The following is a 17,899-nucleotide window of genomic DNA, read 5'->3' as shown; positions in this document are numbered from 1 at the left end:
TCTCTCTCTCTCTCAGTCTTTAGTTTAATTATCCAGATTGTGTCTCATGGGGGTGAGGGGAGGTGGAGAGGGCGCCTTCATATTGTCCTTGTCAAAGCCTGTGGGAGTGGCTAAAGAAGTCATGCACACACCGTCACATTCCTCATAGTTCATGACTCAATCAATCCCCTAGAGAGAGAGAGAGAGAGAGAGAGAGAGAGAGAGAGAGAGAGAGAGAGAGAGAGAGAGATATGAATGGATGAAGTGAAAGTGAAGGGGTGTCACCTCCTTTTGTCTGCCACGACAATGTCTGCCTCCTCTCTATGGGTCCTGCCATGGCAGAGGAGATTGAGCAAGGAGGAGGATTGTTCCTTTGTTACTTCCAGGGAGAAAAGCATCTCTAATTTGCCATAAGCCTGCGCTATCAAAGACCAGGGCCCTTTTTTCCCCACACAGGCAATAATTGGAAAAGTCATTCACTGCTTAACTTCCATTAGCCCTGGTTCATTGCCGCAATGTGAATAGAGTATTTTAACAGCCTCACCAGGACAGAGAGGAGGCCCTCTCTGTCCTCCAATCAAAATACAGCCACAAAAGTACAGTACACATACAGAACAGGGGAGCACTGGTGGATGACTGGATAGTGTGTCGGCCACATACTGTAATAGTAATGTCCCTGGTATGATTTCCCCTTCTCTGCCCTCAGTGTACTACTGTTTCCCTGCTGTCTAAAAAACAACCATGTTAAAAAAAATATATATTATACATACAGTAGGCCTACACTGCCTCTGTCTCTTTTTCTTACACAATCTTTCTCTTAATCTTGTTGTACACGTGCGCATTCTTTCAGATCTACAGTACCTGTGTGTGTGTGTGTGTGCATTGTTGTACTGTACTGTAGGTCTGCATACACGCATGCATCCTCATCAGTTGATGGAGACCGATAACACGCTGTTATCCTCCAGAGCGGCTTAGAAATGCGAAATCTGAATAAGCGGAAACATTTAAACATCACCAAACATATAACAATGGTGGCACATATGGTACATATCATTGCATGGTTTATACAGTAAGTCATGGTCATGGATGTTTGAATTTGGTTTGTGAATCAATGTTTAGCCCAGGGATTCATTTCAGCTAGACTTTCCAAATGAATCCACATCTTTTAAGATGCATTAAAATGCAACAATAATGTAACCTTAACAAAAAATATAAAAGCACACAGTGATATTTAGTGTGTTGGATTACTTACAGTATCTCAGGAAAGTGTCTGTCTCTGCAAGTTGATTTTCATGGCATATTGATCAGAATCTAGTATCTTCCTAAAACATCTAACAAACTATATGCTTTGGAAACTGGGTACCATATAAGTCTGTAAAGTAAATGAGCTAAACATGGAAAACCACTTGTATGGCCCTTCAAATTCATACCTTGAGACCAAAACATCAATCCAGTCATCTGTTTTGAGGGGACACAACGTTCAGCATCAAAGCAGAACAAAGATCTGTCTTAAAAGAGAAGAAAGCTTTTAATGCAAATGGTTTCCTGACTCAAAGCAAAAAAAACAATAACGTGTGTGCATGTGTACTGGATTTCACAGAGAGGCATCTCTGTGACAACTCTAATTGTACCATTTTATGTCAATTATATAAGATCTAACAGACAAAACTATCAAATCTATCAGCAGATCGCAACCCCCTCCTCATTGTGACGTACCTGTCTTCTTGTATAAAACACGCCTCCTCTATGTAATGTATCAGACCTGATGAAGACCCTTTAGTGACTGGTCGAAACGTTGCCTGAAACTATTTATTAAAATGTTCTACTGGGAGCTAACGGTGTGCGGACTTCCCCTCTTTTCCTTGATGTACGTATTTTTGGGATGTGCGTGCTTACCTCTGGACTCTATTCGCAACCCCCTCCTCCCCTGCCTTTTGTCGATGCTCTTTCTCTTTAGAGCTAACCAGCTCAGGTTGTGACCTGTCGGCCAGTACCTCTGTATCTCTGCTTGCTCGTACGGAACATCTCTCTCTCTGCTTGTTTGTTTAGAATCCCTCACTCCCTTTGTTTAGGGCTCTCAAGCTATGGTGGGCCCAGCTATTTCCATGGCTTTCAGATGTTTAGGTGTTTGCTGTGACTTTGCTGTCTGCTGCAAGTGCCAGTGTCTGGGCTTAGTTGCTAGTGCTACTGCAGCACAGTCACTCCCTGAACCACCAGCACACCACACACCCTAATTGGTACAGTTATGACAGGCCTCTGTGTGTGTGTGTGTGTGTGTGTGTGTGTGTGTGTGTGTGTGTGTGTGTGTGTGTGTGTGTGTGTGCGTGTGCGTGCGTGCGTGCGCGTGCGTGCGTGTGTGTGTATTATAGTTACGAGCGTAGTATGTGCCGTCAAGTACTGTATGCCGTCAAGATTTTTCTGAAAGCATCATGAAAGGAACTGCATTTCAGCAGCTATCCCTGATGTACATTTTATGCCCATATATGGAGGTCTCTGTATCTGTCAGTCTTTGTCCCTTTTATGCCCATATACAGTATGGAAATCCATGATGTCATCAGTATGCCCATGGGCATGCCCCCTTTTGTGCCCATATACAGTATGGAGTGGACTGATTGTTTGCGCCTGATGTCATGACAACATATTGAGGTTAGACAACACACTCCATATTTGGGCGTAGCTGCATTCATAGCTATACCAATTGAAATGTACTTCACTTTTATAAAAGTGAAGTAGTAGTAGTGGTTCCATTTGGACACTCAGAGTTACTCCAGTACTTTGCTTGAGTATGTCCACTTTTCCAGTACTTTATACTTCTAGTCCACTACATCTAGATATACTAAATATTATACTTTTTAGTTGGAGTTAACTCTACAGATTCATTAATTTAATCAAACCCCCCTTCCCTCATGTGACCTCTGAAAACTCCCCCCCAACCCCCCTGTTTCAGCTAGGAATTCTGGGTGTACGTGTGTGAAAGTCTCACAGAACAAATGAGTGGTCCTTTCAAGGCTGTTTTCTCAGCTCTCTGTATCTATGGAAGACATCACTCTATAAGCCATATCTCCAAAACTGGTGGGTGAAACTGCACAAGCAATATTTCAATTTGAAGCTATGATTCCCTGCAAAAATTCTACACGACTCAGCTCTATTCAAAATAAATCACAAATATTGATTAAATGTGATTTCTTCAGCAATAACAACAATGACTCCATGAACTATATACAAGCAGCAATAATATTTTCCTTTAGCTATTTTTAAATCTGTGTAAAAAAATCAATCAGTCAAAATAATGTAGGTCCGACTCCACTCTTAAGATGTCTCGGCTGCTGCTCAGAACCATAATATATGTTAATACTGAAAAAAGAGGTGGGTGAAAATGCTGGGAGGCATGTGACGAAAACAAAACAGGCTGTTCTCTATTACTAAACTGAGAACATAGAGGCATACCTGATATTGTATCCAATGCAAAAATGTGTCTTGGAACATCTGACATCAATCCTAGCTGTGTTTTAGATTTTGCTTTGGTTTCCTTTAGGGAACAGAAGTGCAGTGCAGTGTATGTCATGTTTGACAGTGCTGGCTCTGTGGGAGATGGTTTAGCTGGGGTCACGACCAGTTGTCAGGAGAAAGACCTTCAGTTTCAGACAGCAGGAGATTGATAACAACCAAAGCACTGGCTAAGACTAAAGAACTTTGATATATTACCAAGATAAACCATTACATGCCTCGCCTCGAATACTAAATGGTATACAAATGTCTCCTACGTTAGTCAACCTCACAAAAAAACTATGACTAACCTTAACCTCACTCTGACTTAACATTTGACGGGACACGCTTTGGAGTAAAAAGTACACCCTCAGTGGGATTTGAAGCCATGATCTTTGGAACATTCAGTTCCCCCAACAGATTTTGTCCAAATAATTTAATTTTGTTTTGATTTGATTTAATCGAGAGTCAACTGTGCTATGCCTACAGTGTTCATTTATATTTGCATAGCCAGCATGTTTGTGTTTGATGTATGGCCTTCATTGAATGCTGCATACTGGTTTCAGTAGCAAGCAGCGCCGACTGCTTGCAGAGAAAGATGTTTGACGCCACTTCCAGTTTGTTCAGATTGTTGACTTTGCGTGTCTGATGGGTGATGTGTTGTCTAGCCAATTCGATGACTTTAAGGAATAGTTTATTGGGGTTGGGGGTTTGTGAGCTATGGGATGGCCCTCAACTGGTAATACTCTGCATATGGAAAAAGTGTGTCTGTGTGGTGCATAGGGGAGCTCATGATTAGACCCTGGTTCTGGGGTGATTTAACTGTTAGCCCGGCTCCGCATAGCCCGTAGCACGTCTTATTCAAAGGTTTAAATGTAATTTAGATACCATGTTATTTAGACAGATGCCAGCCAGGTCCATTTGTTGACCTGGCATCCTATAGCTTGTATTGCTTCAGATTATATATATTTTTATATTATACTGTTTAGACTGATGCTAGGTTCCTGGTTAATCTATGATCCTAGATGACTGAAGCACTACATTGTATGCATGTCATGTATGTGTTTACCTTGCTTACCGTAAATCCCTCTGGATTAAGAGCATCTGCTAAATGCCTAAATTGTCAATTGTAAAATAGCTCCTATATTTCGTGGGGGGTCTATTTGGCAGAAAAGTCACAATTCATCAATTCATCATCCAAGCAACTTGATCGTTATTTTTAATAATAATAGTCATATTTATTATAGTGTCATGTACGGTTAGTTGAGGACACTGTAACAGCATATTAACATGGTCAGAGATCCCCAGCCTCTCTACAGTAGTGGTAGAAGTGTGTTCTCATCCATTCTCTTCATCTCCTCAGCCCTGTTTTCCCTGGGGAACCGGTATCATGATCATTTTCCATTTGAACCAGTTTTGCCAGGCAGAGTGGAGCTAAGCTCACCGATAAGATCTCCTTAAGACCTAGACAAGCTGTCAGTAATGAAGAGAATTGCTTTGATCCTTCGACAAATAGGTTTCTGATGCATGGTGATACAGTCGCTCCTCTCTCTCTCTCTCTCTCTCTCTCTCTCTCTCTCTCTCTCTCTCTCTCTCTCTCTCTCTGTCTCTCTCCCCCCCTTCTCTCTCTGCCCCACCCCGCCACACAAGCATGCACGTGCACACGGGCGTGCACGTACACTGTGTGTGTGTGTGTGTGTGTGTGTGTGTGTGTGTGTGTGTGTGTGTGTGTGTGTGTGTGTGTGTGTGTGTGTGTGTGTGTGTGTGTGTGTGTGTGTGTGTGTGTGTGTGTGTGTGTGTGTGTGTGTGTGTTGAGAGGACAGAAGAGGGAAGGATAATGAGATCTTCCTTCTGTTCAGTAAAACCTAAAGTGCTGGACAGTTATGAGAGTCTGTCCATGTCACCAGATCCCAGCTTTATTGAGGGATCTGTCATCAATATGCGCCTCCACTGGTGTTAGTGGAATGGTAGAAATGTCAGTATTTAAATGAAATCCTGTCTGTCACAATATCCTGGGATATGAGGCAGAGGTGGGGCTGATAACATGCAGAAACAAGACTGTGTGTGTGTGTGTGTGTGTGTGTGTGTGTGTGTGTGTGTGTGTGTGTGTGTGTGTGTGTGTGTGTGTGTGTGTGTGTGTGTGTGTGTGTGTGTGTGTGTGTGTGTGTGCGTGCGTGCGTGCGCGCGTGATTACATACATTATTAATGATTAGGAGGACACATCAAGACAGTGGCATCAGGTGACGTCATGAATTTTGATTGATTTATTGAATATTTTATTAGGCAAAACATGTAAAACAGCAGAGTTACATTTAAAATACTTTGACTAAAGGTTTGTCCAAAAAAGTCCTTGCGGTCTTGTTTCCATTGAGGTCCAATGCTGAACTGTTTGAGCAGAGTTTGTTAAGCATCAGGGGGTAACAGCAACGCTCAAATATCTAAGTCATCGCTTGGCAGCGGAAAAGTGTTATTGTTTACATGCCAGCAACAACCCCCCCCCCCCCCCCATGCTTTTGGTGTGGCCTTCAGTGTTTCACTGTGACTACATGAACATTGTGGGAGGGAGAGGTAATTAGTTGGAATGACTGTGAAAACCCACAGCTCAGTCTCTCCCCTCCAGCAGGAAGTCTTGGAAGCAGGTGGGAAATAAGGGGGCGGAGGAATGCCTGAATGGCATTATGGAGATCCATCACTTCATAACTGGTGAAGATTTATACAACACTGCCAAGGCAAAGTAATTTCATTTCTCATGCATGGCTTCTGTCCACACAGAAAAACCTGAAATGATGGAGAGGAGAGGAGAGGAGAGGAGAGGAGAGGAGAGGAGAGGAGAGGAGAGGAGAGGGGAGGGGAGGGGAGGGGAGGGGAGGGGAGGGGAGAGGAGAGGAGAGGAGAGGAGAGGAGAGGAGAGGGGAGGGGAGGGGAGGGGAGGGGAGGGGAGGGGAGAGGAGGGGAGAGGAGAGGAGAGGAGAGGACCGTTAGTCAGTGTACTGTATAATGACTCCTCTTTCCAAATGGAGTCAGCGTTGTCTTTAGCGGAGGGTCCAGCCTGATCGCCAGAGAATTAGTATACATTGCACGGATTTGTGCACGTCATTCCGTGCATAGTCGCCTAGAAACCCCCAAATTCCGTGCATATGTACGGGGAGTCCCACGGTGGGCGTAACCAGTCGCAACCCGGAAAAAACAGGAAGTAGAGCAGTCCCCACAACAAAATTTACGATTCTGTGCCTATCGGTACGTAACTCAAACGGCGCTGAGTAGGCTCAAGGGAATGTCGCAATGTTCAGGACGGCAACTCGCTCGCTTTAGCTCGCTCGGTGGTCCTTCACACGGCGACAATTCCCTTGAGACTGCGCGCCTCCGAAATGGTTTAGTCACAATGGGGGAGATGCGAGGCGGCTATGCACGGAATTTGTGGTTTTCCAGTAGTCTATGCACGGATTTTGAGAAACGTTGAAAAACGTTCAATGAGAACGTTTCCTCTGGCGATCGGGTTGGGAGGGTCATAGTGCTAGGTGGAGTCAGTGTTGCCCCCTAGAGGAGGGTCATAGTGGTGCAGTGGTAGTTCCCGTTTCTGTTTTATGAGGTAAGTGTTCTTTGAAGTAATAACCATTGACGCCTGGAGCTCGTTAATTACCATAGCTGTTAGTTGCAATTCACAGAGATATGAGCACAGTAGTCAGAAGTATAACCCCCCCCCCCCCCCCCCCCCCCTTACCCCCCGTCCCCCCCCGTTCCCTGAAGAAAACACACACATACAGATATGCGTGAGTAGCACGGTATGGTGTGATGGCAGTGCTTCCGGCATTCCTACATGGCATCTGATTACGTATGTTTCACACACCCCACCCCCTCCACCCCTCTGGTGGTGTTTGTTAAACCGTGTAAATACAGTAGACCTTATAGTCAGTGCTGGAGAAGTCTCCTCTATCAAGCTTGAGGAACCGAATATAACATGGCGCCACTTCTCCATTGAACTTTGTTCTTTTCTGTCACCCTATTACTTGAATGAATGAATGGTGTGCTCGTTCTTGATACTGGATATTGACACAGATCAGGATGGAGGAGAGATGGCACAGTGATGATGATGATGATGATGATGATGATGATGATGACGAAGATGAGGAAGGTGATGACGGCAGTGTTGGCGATAATGACAGGTTGTTATTCAACTGCTAGGAGCAGCCAAGATGACACCTGTCTAACAGTTTATATCCTTCCCTTGTCCTTAGTTAGTTGCTCGAGCTATTTTCTTGGCAGGGCAGATTTCCTGGTGTGTCAAAAGTGTGGCTAAATTGGTTCCCTGAGAGGAAGATGGAGACAGCTTTGGACAGTGTCAGACTGTTTAGGTGTGCTCATGGCTCTGCCCTGAAATAGTCCCTGATTAGAAGAGAGAAGCTGGCTGCTACTGTGTCTATATGTGCACTCACTCGCACATGAAGCATTTTGTGTGCATGGTGCATGTTGTGTGTGCAGGAGAATGGGAATCATGTTGAAAGAGTGGTTTCATTGGTTGTCATGTTGCTAATGGAAGGAGATGGAAGGACTTGCAGGGTGGTTAGATCCAGTTTGGACACCTAAAAATGATGCAACACCTCAGTGTAAGTCACAGGCCTGGCACTTAGCTTAGTATACACTGTGTGTGTGTGTGTGTGTGTGTGTGTGTGTGTGTGTGTGTGTGTGTGTGTGTGTGTGTGTGTGTGTGTGTGTGTGTGTGTGTGTGTGTGTGTGTGTGTGTGTGTGTGTGTGTGTGTGTGTGTGCGTGCGTGCGTGCGCAAATATGCGCTCGCGTGCTTGCGCATATGTGAGAGAGAGTTTTCCAATTAATAGTATACAATCAGATTGCAGCAATAATAGTGTGATAAAAGAATCATGGAGCTCCAGGGCTTTAATGAACCTCTGTTACAGTAATAAACACCTTGCAGTATGTATGGCATCGACAGATGGGATACTTTATGGCCCTAATACTGTGAGTAATTGCATTTGTGTTTATGTCTGTGTGAACCTTTTAGCCTTTACACATTTTGTAGCTAAATGTGATAATTTCTCTCTCTCTCTCTCTCTCTCTCTCTCTCTCTCTCTCTCTCTCACACAGATCCGTTCAGACCAGGACAGGGACATCTCGATCCGTTACAGCATCACAGGGGTCGGAGCAGACCAGCCACCCAATGAGGTGTTCAGCATTGACCCTCTAGCTGGCAAGATGTTTGTCACCAAACCTCTGGATCGAGAGCTGTGCTCATCGTACCATGTGAGTTACGTCTGCATGTCTTTCTGCCTCACTCTGTCTTAAGGTTCTAACCCAAACTGAACGTCACGTTTAATGTCAATGTCAATGTTGCAAATGAACAAAACTCACTTGTAAAACCCCACCCACTGCAGGACAACAAGTCAAAGAGCTGCATTCATTATCCATCGCCTTTTTGTGAGGTCATAATGTTATTTATAACATAATGTTATTCATTCATGTATTCACCTAGTATCTTACTGGTGGTACTTATGGTACTGTAGATTTATTTCCTCTCTTGCAGGTGCAGAATCAACCGATAATCAGCTGTAGTCTGTGCAGTGTGTGCAGGAGCAACTATTTAACACCTTTTAACACCTGACGTCTCCCAATCTGATCTCCAGTGTAGTCCATATTAATCAGGACAAGACAGCTTGGTGTCAGAGCCCACACACAGCAAAATCCTGAGTGTTCATTTAACTTTAAAGGTAGGGTAAGTGATATTTTTTGGTCAAAACAAAACGTATTTTGTTAAAAGGTCAAAATACTATATTCTGATAGTAATCATTGCTATAGAGTGTTTTTTCAGTAACAGGAGTCTCCCTGTCTCTCCAGCTCTTTAATAAACCGAAAATACATTTTTCGGTAGGTGTCAAAATCTCAGCCAATCAGGAGAAAGTACCCATTTTTAAGCTTAATTCGTATAGTGTTCCAGTTCCAATTTTGTCTGCTCATTTCTTAGTGTCATCTCTTCCAATTGCACTTGTTTAATCTGTATCCTGATTGAGTTCTCTTGTCCTGGTTGGATAAAATTGGAAATTAAACTGAAACTGAAACGAAAATGCGTTTTCTGTTTTATAAAGAGCTGGAGATACAAGGAGACTCCTAATACTGAACAAACACTCTATAGTAATGAGTACTATCAGAATATAGAGCTATTTAACACTTATTTTAACCAAAGCAAATCACTTACCCTACCTTTAACTGGACCCTTATTGGTCCATTTTGACACTCTCATGCATAAAGGTGACTTCACCCATTTTCAACCTATCTTCATGTAATTGGTCCTCACTCATTATACTATGGTACCATTTCTGTCTGCTTGGTCTGTGTCTCAGAGGAGGGCTGTGGACAGTTCAGAAACCCGCCTGCTAGTGACATCATCGATGGGGAATCCAAGCTAATAGAAACTGCAGGCTTTCTATTCCTGGAAAGTTAGTATGCTATAATGGAAGCCATTGTTCTCACGTCGATAAAAATCGAAATAAAAACATTGAAATCTTGTTTGAGAAACTAAATCTGCCTAACGATGATGTCACTGGTAGACGGTTTCTGAAGTGTCCATAGTCCTCCTATGAGTCACAGACCGAGTAGGAAAAGAATAGTGTATTAGTAACGACCAATTATATGAAGAATTGGGTGAAGTCGTCCTTCAAATTACGACTCAGGATTTTACTTTGTTTTACTTTTTTTGTTCTATTTTATGTGTCCATGTGCACAAGCGCGCACGCACGCACGCACGCACGCACGCACGCACGCACTAATATGAACCATGAGATTGACCCCACAAGCGGTCTTTTGCAACTAATTACTGCATTAATACCTCACTTTGATGTTAGAGAATTTGAGTTTGTCTGCATCCATTCCTTTCTTTTTGTTTTTTGTCTGGGTGTTTTTGTCTCTGTCTCTCTCTTATGTGAACCTAATTGAACTTACAGTACAGTCCCACAGAGCCGACTGGCAGGCTCAGTGTTACAGAAGGAGCGGAGCAGATTTATACCCAGGAGAGGGCCCCCGATCGATGACATGATTTGTTAAGAAAGGTCCAGGCGTGCTGACGGTGGCTTAAGTTAAACCCCATATTGGCTGCAGAAGAATAGTGTCCATCTATACAGGGAGTGGGGAGCTATTGAACAGAAAGATCATGATACAGATGTCAACAGGAGCGATGTTGTTCCATGTAGTATAAATTGAGCTTATGTTGATCTGCTACTAGACAGCTGACACTACATTACATTACAGTCATTTAGCAGACGCTTTTATCCAAAGCGACTTACAATAAGTGCATTCAACATAGGTGGGGAACGAAACTACTAATCACCAGAAGCATTAAGTGCATTCTCTTCTAAAACAAGCAACCAAGAGTATACCTAGCGCTAAAGTAAAAGTGCAATATATCAGCTACCTACTTTCATAAACAGATGAGACAAAGTAGGAAAATCAAATGAGCAAGAGCTAAAACAAATAAGTGTAACGAATAAACAAGATCCAATAAAACAAGAGTTTGTACAACTAGTTAACAACAAGTAGGCATGGCGAAGAGGAAGGGTAGTGTTTCCTGAAGAGGTGGGTTTTCACTAGACAGGGTCTGACACTAGACCCTCAGAGCAGAGCGACCTTGATTAGAACCCAAGCAGTTAAAGTTCCATACTGGTTCAGCCCATTGACTCACTCTGTACTAAATTGACTATAATTGTATTCCAATGCTGTTAAAAAGGCATAGATATTTGAATTCCGTATGTAAAATGGGATTGTTTTCATCTAGACTTTAATGTCAAGTTTAATGTGTCTGCAAGTTGATTTTCATATTGTGCTGAAATGAATGGAATCCAATGGCTTTCTTGAAAAAACATAGTAGCCTATGCTTTAGCAAATGGTCTGCAAATGGGTTATTTACCTCATACTTCAACCAAGCGCAGAACAAAGTTATGGTCCAGTTCTCCCTCATTTCTAAAATAATAAGAATTTGTAAATTCAAAAGCAGTCGTGCAGCAACACACATTCTTCTGAGAGGAAAGAATGGAGCCTCGCAGTGTTCCTTGGTCTGCTGTTATCTCCATCAGGACGCTGCTTCTGAGCTAAAAGCTGAGCTGTGCCGGGCACTCTCTGTTTTCTCCCCCTGCCTTTCAAGATAATAACTTTAATGTGTATTAAACAATTACATTTTGCCTTCTTTAAACAGGGTGGAAATCTCGGACTCTTGACATTATTGAATTAGGCAGTGAGGCGCATGCGGGATGGAGGGTGTGCGGGTTGTACAGTATCTGTGTGTGTGTGTGTGTGTGTGTGTGTGTGTGTGTGGGGGGGGGGTTGGGGGTTCTGGTCAGAGATAAGATCCTGGCTCCTACACCGTTGTGGTGCGGCGTGATGTGATGGCAGCATGTGGATATTGGGCGAAGGACAAGATCAGACAATGCACAGGGGGAAAAGTAAAGTCAAATTAACCTTAGAGACCTGAATTGCCTTGAGGTGGAGGCAGTGGAGTAGAAGAGGATAGGATAGCAGGCAGAGAGGCACAGATTGGAAAGGAACTTCAACCTGTCTGAGGAGAGGAAGGCGGGCGAAAATGCTCCTTCTATTCCCTGCCACAAGAAAACATGCCTCGTTGTTGGCTGGAGGCTATTTCAGTTATCTGGCTGTCATGGTCGAGGCGGTGCCCAGGTTGTGGTCCTCTCATGAGACACATAAGAGCTCCCTTTCTCTCCTTGCCTAAAATGAAATGAAAAATAATAAATAAATAAAAATACAAAATCTGCTCTTGTTACAAGCTTTCATCCTCCCCCCTACCTCTCCATCCTTCCTAGCATGTTTTCACTTCCTCACCTCTCCAGTTTCCTTTCTCATCTCCATCCAATTTTGTCTCCTTTATGCTGCTCACGACCAACCAGGATGGGGAAAATATACCCCCAGAATCAGATTGAGTGGAGGGGGTCCAAAACATCCGTTCTGTAGACCTGCTGATAGTCATCAGTAATGGCAGGATGAATATCCTTCAGGCATGTTGTTTTAGCAGTAGGTTGTAGAATCTACAACCTAGATAGTATCAGAGGTCCAGGAATTCATCCTCAATGTGATATAAACTAAACAGCTCGGTTACTTCTGCTGACAGGTATGTATTACACAATGACTCATAATAGCTGATAAGGTGAAGCACAGTACCTCCAGAGAGAACAAAGATGCATTTATTTTTCTTTTCTCTTTTTTATTAGTTACTGTACATCCTTGCTCTTGGCTTGTGCAAACAAACCACAAATGTGTATACATTTTCCAGATACTCCATTCATATCTTCATATCAACACAATATTCTGCCTCTTTAAGAAAATAAATAAACTCTTTCAGATGTCATCAGTGGGAAAGAGTTCTGGACATGTTCTTTAACTTACATTGACCTCAATTTCATGTCCGAACTTTGTGTGAAATCCTAGTTGGTGATCCTATTGATATGGGCAGAGCAGAGCAGAATTTCTGATGGACAGACTGACTGTGTTTGTGAAGTCAGGAGGTTGAGAGATTTTAGGATTCTCTTTCAAACAAACCATACAAGCATTTTGGACCGAGAGCCCAAACTGTGATGCAGCAACAAAAACCCAGCCTTTTTAAAGGCAAAACAGTTTGGGTACAATACCAAGTTTACATTGAGCTTTTTCTTCCCCCCTTTTTTCATGATTAAACACATTGACAAGAAGATGAGTTTAAGTACTGTGTAGTTTTCAAACCACTGTCAGAATTGCTTCTTCACTGCTGATCAGATATAGTGAAAACAGCACGATACTGGAGGCTCTGTTACACAAGCTATGTTTATAATAGAGGGGTCGGTCTGAGTGCCACATTGATATATCGTTCATTGAATGTCATAAAAGGTTTATTTGTTGTTAAAACCCTTGCAAATGTTTACTTAACCTTTGATTGTGCTGTGGTGTCTCCAATACTGCCTGTGCAAACACAAACGTAAAATTAAATCCTTAAACAGTTGAAAGAGACATAAATACAGTGTTTCCAGTACATTATTACTCTCATCTAACCTCCGACTGTGTGTGTGTGTGTGTGTGTGTGTGTGTGTGTGTGTGTGTGTGTGTGTGTGTGTGTGTGTGTGTGTGTGTGTGTGTGTGTGTGTGTGTGTGTGTGTGTGTGTGTGTGTGTGTGTGTCCAGCTACGAGCCCATGCTGTGGACATGAACGGGAACCAGGTGGAGAACCCCATAGACCTCTACATCTACGTCATTGACATGAACGACAACAGACCCGAGTTCAAGAACCAGGTCTACAACGGATCTGTGGACGAAGGCTCGAAGCCAGGTACTCACATAATGTGGATGGATGGAAGAATGGATGATGGCTAAATAATGAATCCACAAATCAACACTACAGCACCGCTGGCTCATTTTATGTCTAACCTCATGTGTGAAATGGAGATAGTGTCTGAGTATTTTTTCTTTTTGTTCTTTCTTTCTTTCGTTTTATGCCTGATTTGTACTTGGTCGGGTCGCGCACTGAAAATAGTCGATTTATACAGCAATCACAATGCATTGCTTGAGTACTCTCATGTCATCAATATGACATCAGTCATCTACAGCAGGGGTTCCCAAAGTTGGGACACTGACGGTGGGGTCGCGAAATTATTTTGGATCATTAAAAAAAAAAAAAAAAAAAAACGTTTATTTATTTTTATTTTTATTACAGAATGGATGAAATATACCCTAAAAATGATTACAAATAGTACATTTTACCATTTTAATACATTACAAATGCACACCGAACGTGCAAGTTTATGTGCATAAATTACCTCGAGGGTTAGGTGGGGTTGCGAGTCCATGGCCGCATTATTTCGGGGTCGCGGGCTGAAAAGTTTGGGAACCCATGATCTACAGTACATTTGGCAAAAACTCAACTTTTGGGAAAAATAAGGAGAGACATACATGCGTACGTACGTACATAGTGTACATACATGTATACATTTTTTACACTGTAGGAGTAAGTAGTAGTTTGAGGCATTTTATGTAACTAGATTTCCAGGCCGCATAGGCCTTCAAACCAAGTCCTATGTTAAGCTGATAAGAGCAATGGTCACAGAAGTATGGCCATTTGAAGTGTTAACACATTCCCTGCCAAGGACGTAGATCTGCATCCTTTCAGATCCAACCGTTGACCACCATTGACGTAGACCTACATCAATTAAAAAAACTAGACCATAACCGGTCGGCGCATCCGTGGGGGGATATGCGCACATGATCTGGCAACCCGGGAGGCGACATTGTTTGACACATAAACGCTAATAAGAAGCTGAGATTTGATGAAATAGAAAAACGGGCTTCACAGTTGCGTTCAGATGGTAATGGTCAATGGCTGTGTGCAAAATCAGAGCAATTGGTCCAGCCAGTGAGGAGAACCGGGTTGTGACACCACTACAAACAAACAAACAAACGGACACACGGACACACAGAGGTTACTAGAATTATAATAGGATTATTGTTTACATCTGTGTGCACATCGTGGCTTCTGCAGCTCTCCAAAGATCGTCAAAACAAGGTAAAAAACGCTGGCACCAGTGGATGAAGCGGATGCATAGTACCTAGCATTGAATGTGTTCACTGCTATAACACGTGGTCCCTGTTGTGGCTGTTCTGATGGCAGACCCCTATCCAGTGTTGGTGCCAAATTTGGTGCGGATTGGAGCAACGGTGCGCCTCGCAGGTCCCCATGTTACGTTTGTGACGTCCGCCCACCGCCCACCCGCCCGCCCAGCCACCACTCACCCACCGTTGGTTGAGCCTCTAGGCAATTTTAATATAGGATGAAAAGAAAGTTGTATCATGTGTCTATTTTATTTTTAAACACTAATACTTTGATGTTATGTGCCAAAATGTGCACGTTATTTAATTCAGTGCATGGATTATCTCTGGTTTCTGTTTACTGTATCCAAGCAATTGAAAAACGTCCTTAGAGTTTTGAAATATGGAACTTTTGATTATCTGTCGTGAAGATTGTATCCAAAGTTTTGAAAAATGACCTCAAGGCTCTGAAATTAATATCAAAGACATTGTGGAAAAACTGTAAAGAGTCATTAAGGGGACATAATCCCAGCAGGCACAGCGCAGGACGCCCGTACAAAGGGTCCTCATTAAATCCCCAAAGAGAGCAGTTTAATGAAATTACCCAGGCGATGTGTGACGTGCTGAGATTCCAAACCCTCCCTTCTCTCTCTCTCTCTCTCTCTCTCTCTCTCTCTCTCTCTCTCTCTCTCTCTCTCTCTCTCTCTCTCTTGTGATCCCTCTATCTTTAGAAAAAAAAGATGGATAAAAGATTCAGAGTGTTTCAACTTGGAATCAAACCAAATGTGCAGCTCCTCTCTTTTCTTGATCCAATGCTCCTCCTCGTCCCAGAGAGAGTCCTTTAGATGGCTCCTTCTGGCCGAGTCATTGACAAATGTTGCTTTGAAATATAATGACGTTTGAAATGGGCACTGCGGTTACAATTATCCTTGGACAGAGGCTGTCACTGGCATGATATCACTATCTCTGGCAATTAGCCTGGCCTCCAACCCAGTGGGCAGAGAGAGACTGAGACAGACAGAGTTGTCGATGGATAACAGACAGAGATTTGTCACAGAGTTACAAAGAAACAGCACAAAGATTTTTGCACTCATCTCTATGCATTGCGCAAATATGTACCCAGACATATTCATATCATAATGATACACTTTATTATTTGTACATATAGCACTTGTCCTAATCTTTCGTGACCACAGATGTGGCTACATCACTATCTGATGAGATGACACCTTTCAAAACAAACAAAGTGTTTTGGAGTTACGGAACACCTCATTAAATAACACTATAATAAACATACATAGCACACAATAGAGTAATAAAGGAATAGAAACAATCAAGCATCAATTGATTAAACCATGTTAACACAAAAATGGTGTGTGAGAAGTGATTTAAAAGATTACGCTGATGTTGCTTCTCCAATATCCTCAGGCAGGTCGTTCCAGAGTCCGGGGACCCTGGAGGCAAAGACATGATCACGATTAGCTGATTTTGACAGATTTCCCCCTCTTCCATAGGTACATATGTGATGCACATGTCTGCGTTCGATGCCGATGACAACACCACGGCCAATGGCATGGTGCGCTACCGGATTCTGTCCCAGACGCCACACAGCCCTATCCCCAACATGTTCACCATCAACAGTGAGACCGGAGACATCGTGACTGTGGCGGCAGGTCTCGATCGTGAGGTCAGTTCTGTTCTCGTCTGCGGTATATTTAACCAATAGAACACTTGCGGTTGTGTGTTATAGTAAATAAGATCACATCAAAGCGTTGATATTTAATATAAAACATGACTCTAAGTGTTCTATTGTTTAATATGAGTTAAATGTTTTGTTTAATTCACAGCATATTTTGAATTAAACACTGAGTTAAGTTTTTATGAAGACTTAATTTAGCTCTCTATATAATGTGTTGCTAAGCAACTGCTAGCCATTAACCAGAGAGGCCGCTTTCATTGCCCACCTGTGTAGCACGGCACCATATTCAGTGTTCAAGTTCATGACTTCAAGTTCAACTTTATTTTGTCTCTGAAGAGCAGTGAATTGCAACATAAAAACAAACATAAAATCACATTGTAAGAGTAGCTCAGACTCAGCAGCACTGCATCAATGAACAAACATAATCATCACAACAGCAACTAGAAAAGTGTCGGGTGCAGGCTGGTTGCCTATCCAGGGCTGTGTCAGTCGTGGGGTGCCGTCAGAACATGAAGAAGCTGTGGGGGAAATAGAATTTGTACGACAAACAGTGCAACTGTTCGCATTTGTGGTGCCCCCTATGGGCAGAAGTGAAAGTGGTTTGGGACGTGCGCTCTATAGAGGCCCCTCAACATGAAATGCCATTTTGGGTATGACTGGATGTTGTGTTCAAGACACATGGCATTTTTTGTAAGGAATACGGTATGTCCTGTCCCCAAACTTTGTGAAGACAATTACATGCAAACATTATGGCATATCAAATCCCTGTTTGACACTGACAGTCATTTAAATTTGTCCTACTGTAAATCTAATTTGCCAAACCATCTAGGACGCTGCTTAGAAGAAATGTAAATTAAAAACACTAGTCCATACCCGGTCGACGCATCCGTGGGGGGATATGCGCACATAATCTGGCAACCAACCCGTAACCATGGCGACTACATAAATAGATAACATAAACAGCTGAGATTTGGTGAAATTGAAAAACGGGCTTCGCTGTTAGGTGCACATGGTAATGGTCAATGGCTGTGTGCAATTTCGGATCAATTGCTCCAACCGCTGTGGAGAACCGGGCAGAGCAATTTTGGCCTCACCACCGTCCATGACAGAGGTTTGTCAAATTATAGGAGGATATATTTGAAAGGTATAAAAATACTTTTTTTTTTCTTACAGAAA

At 42.9% G+C, this 17,899-nt stretch overlaps 1 protein-coding gene across 1 annotated transcript in view; it reads left to right on the top strand.

Annotated features, from left to right (window-relative positions):
- The window catches only part of LOC311054076 (cadherin-4-like), a gene marked incomplete at its 5' end in the record, with an annotated part of 117,848 nt that overhangs the window by 58,601 nt on the left and 41,348 nt on the right, over positions 1 to 17,899 (top strand). The window contains 3 exons of the mRNA XM_084069956.1: positions 8,564 to 8,719; positions 13,627 to 13,771; positions 16,539 to 16,711. Of these exons, the coding sequence (XP_083926082.1) occupies positions 8,564 to 8,719; positions 13,627 to 13,771; positions 16,539 to 16,711 (474 nt within the window). The remainder of the gene's footprint in view (positions 1 to 8,563; positions 8,720 to 13,626; positions 13,772 to 16,538; positions 16,712 to 17,899) is intronic.

The sequence above is a fragment of the Gymnoscopelus microlampas genome (genome assembly GCF_963454915.1).
Source record: "Gymnoscopelus microlampas genome assembly, chromosome: 10".
Classification (NCBI taxonomy): domain Eukaryota; kingdom Metazoa; phylum Chordata; class Actinopteri; order Myctophiformes; family Myctophidae; genus Gymnoscopelus; species Gymnoscopelus microlampas.
Note: the sequence above shows the minus strand (reverse complement) of the source record. Positions and strands in the feature narration are given on the sequence as shown.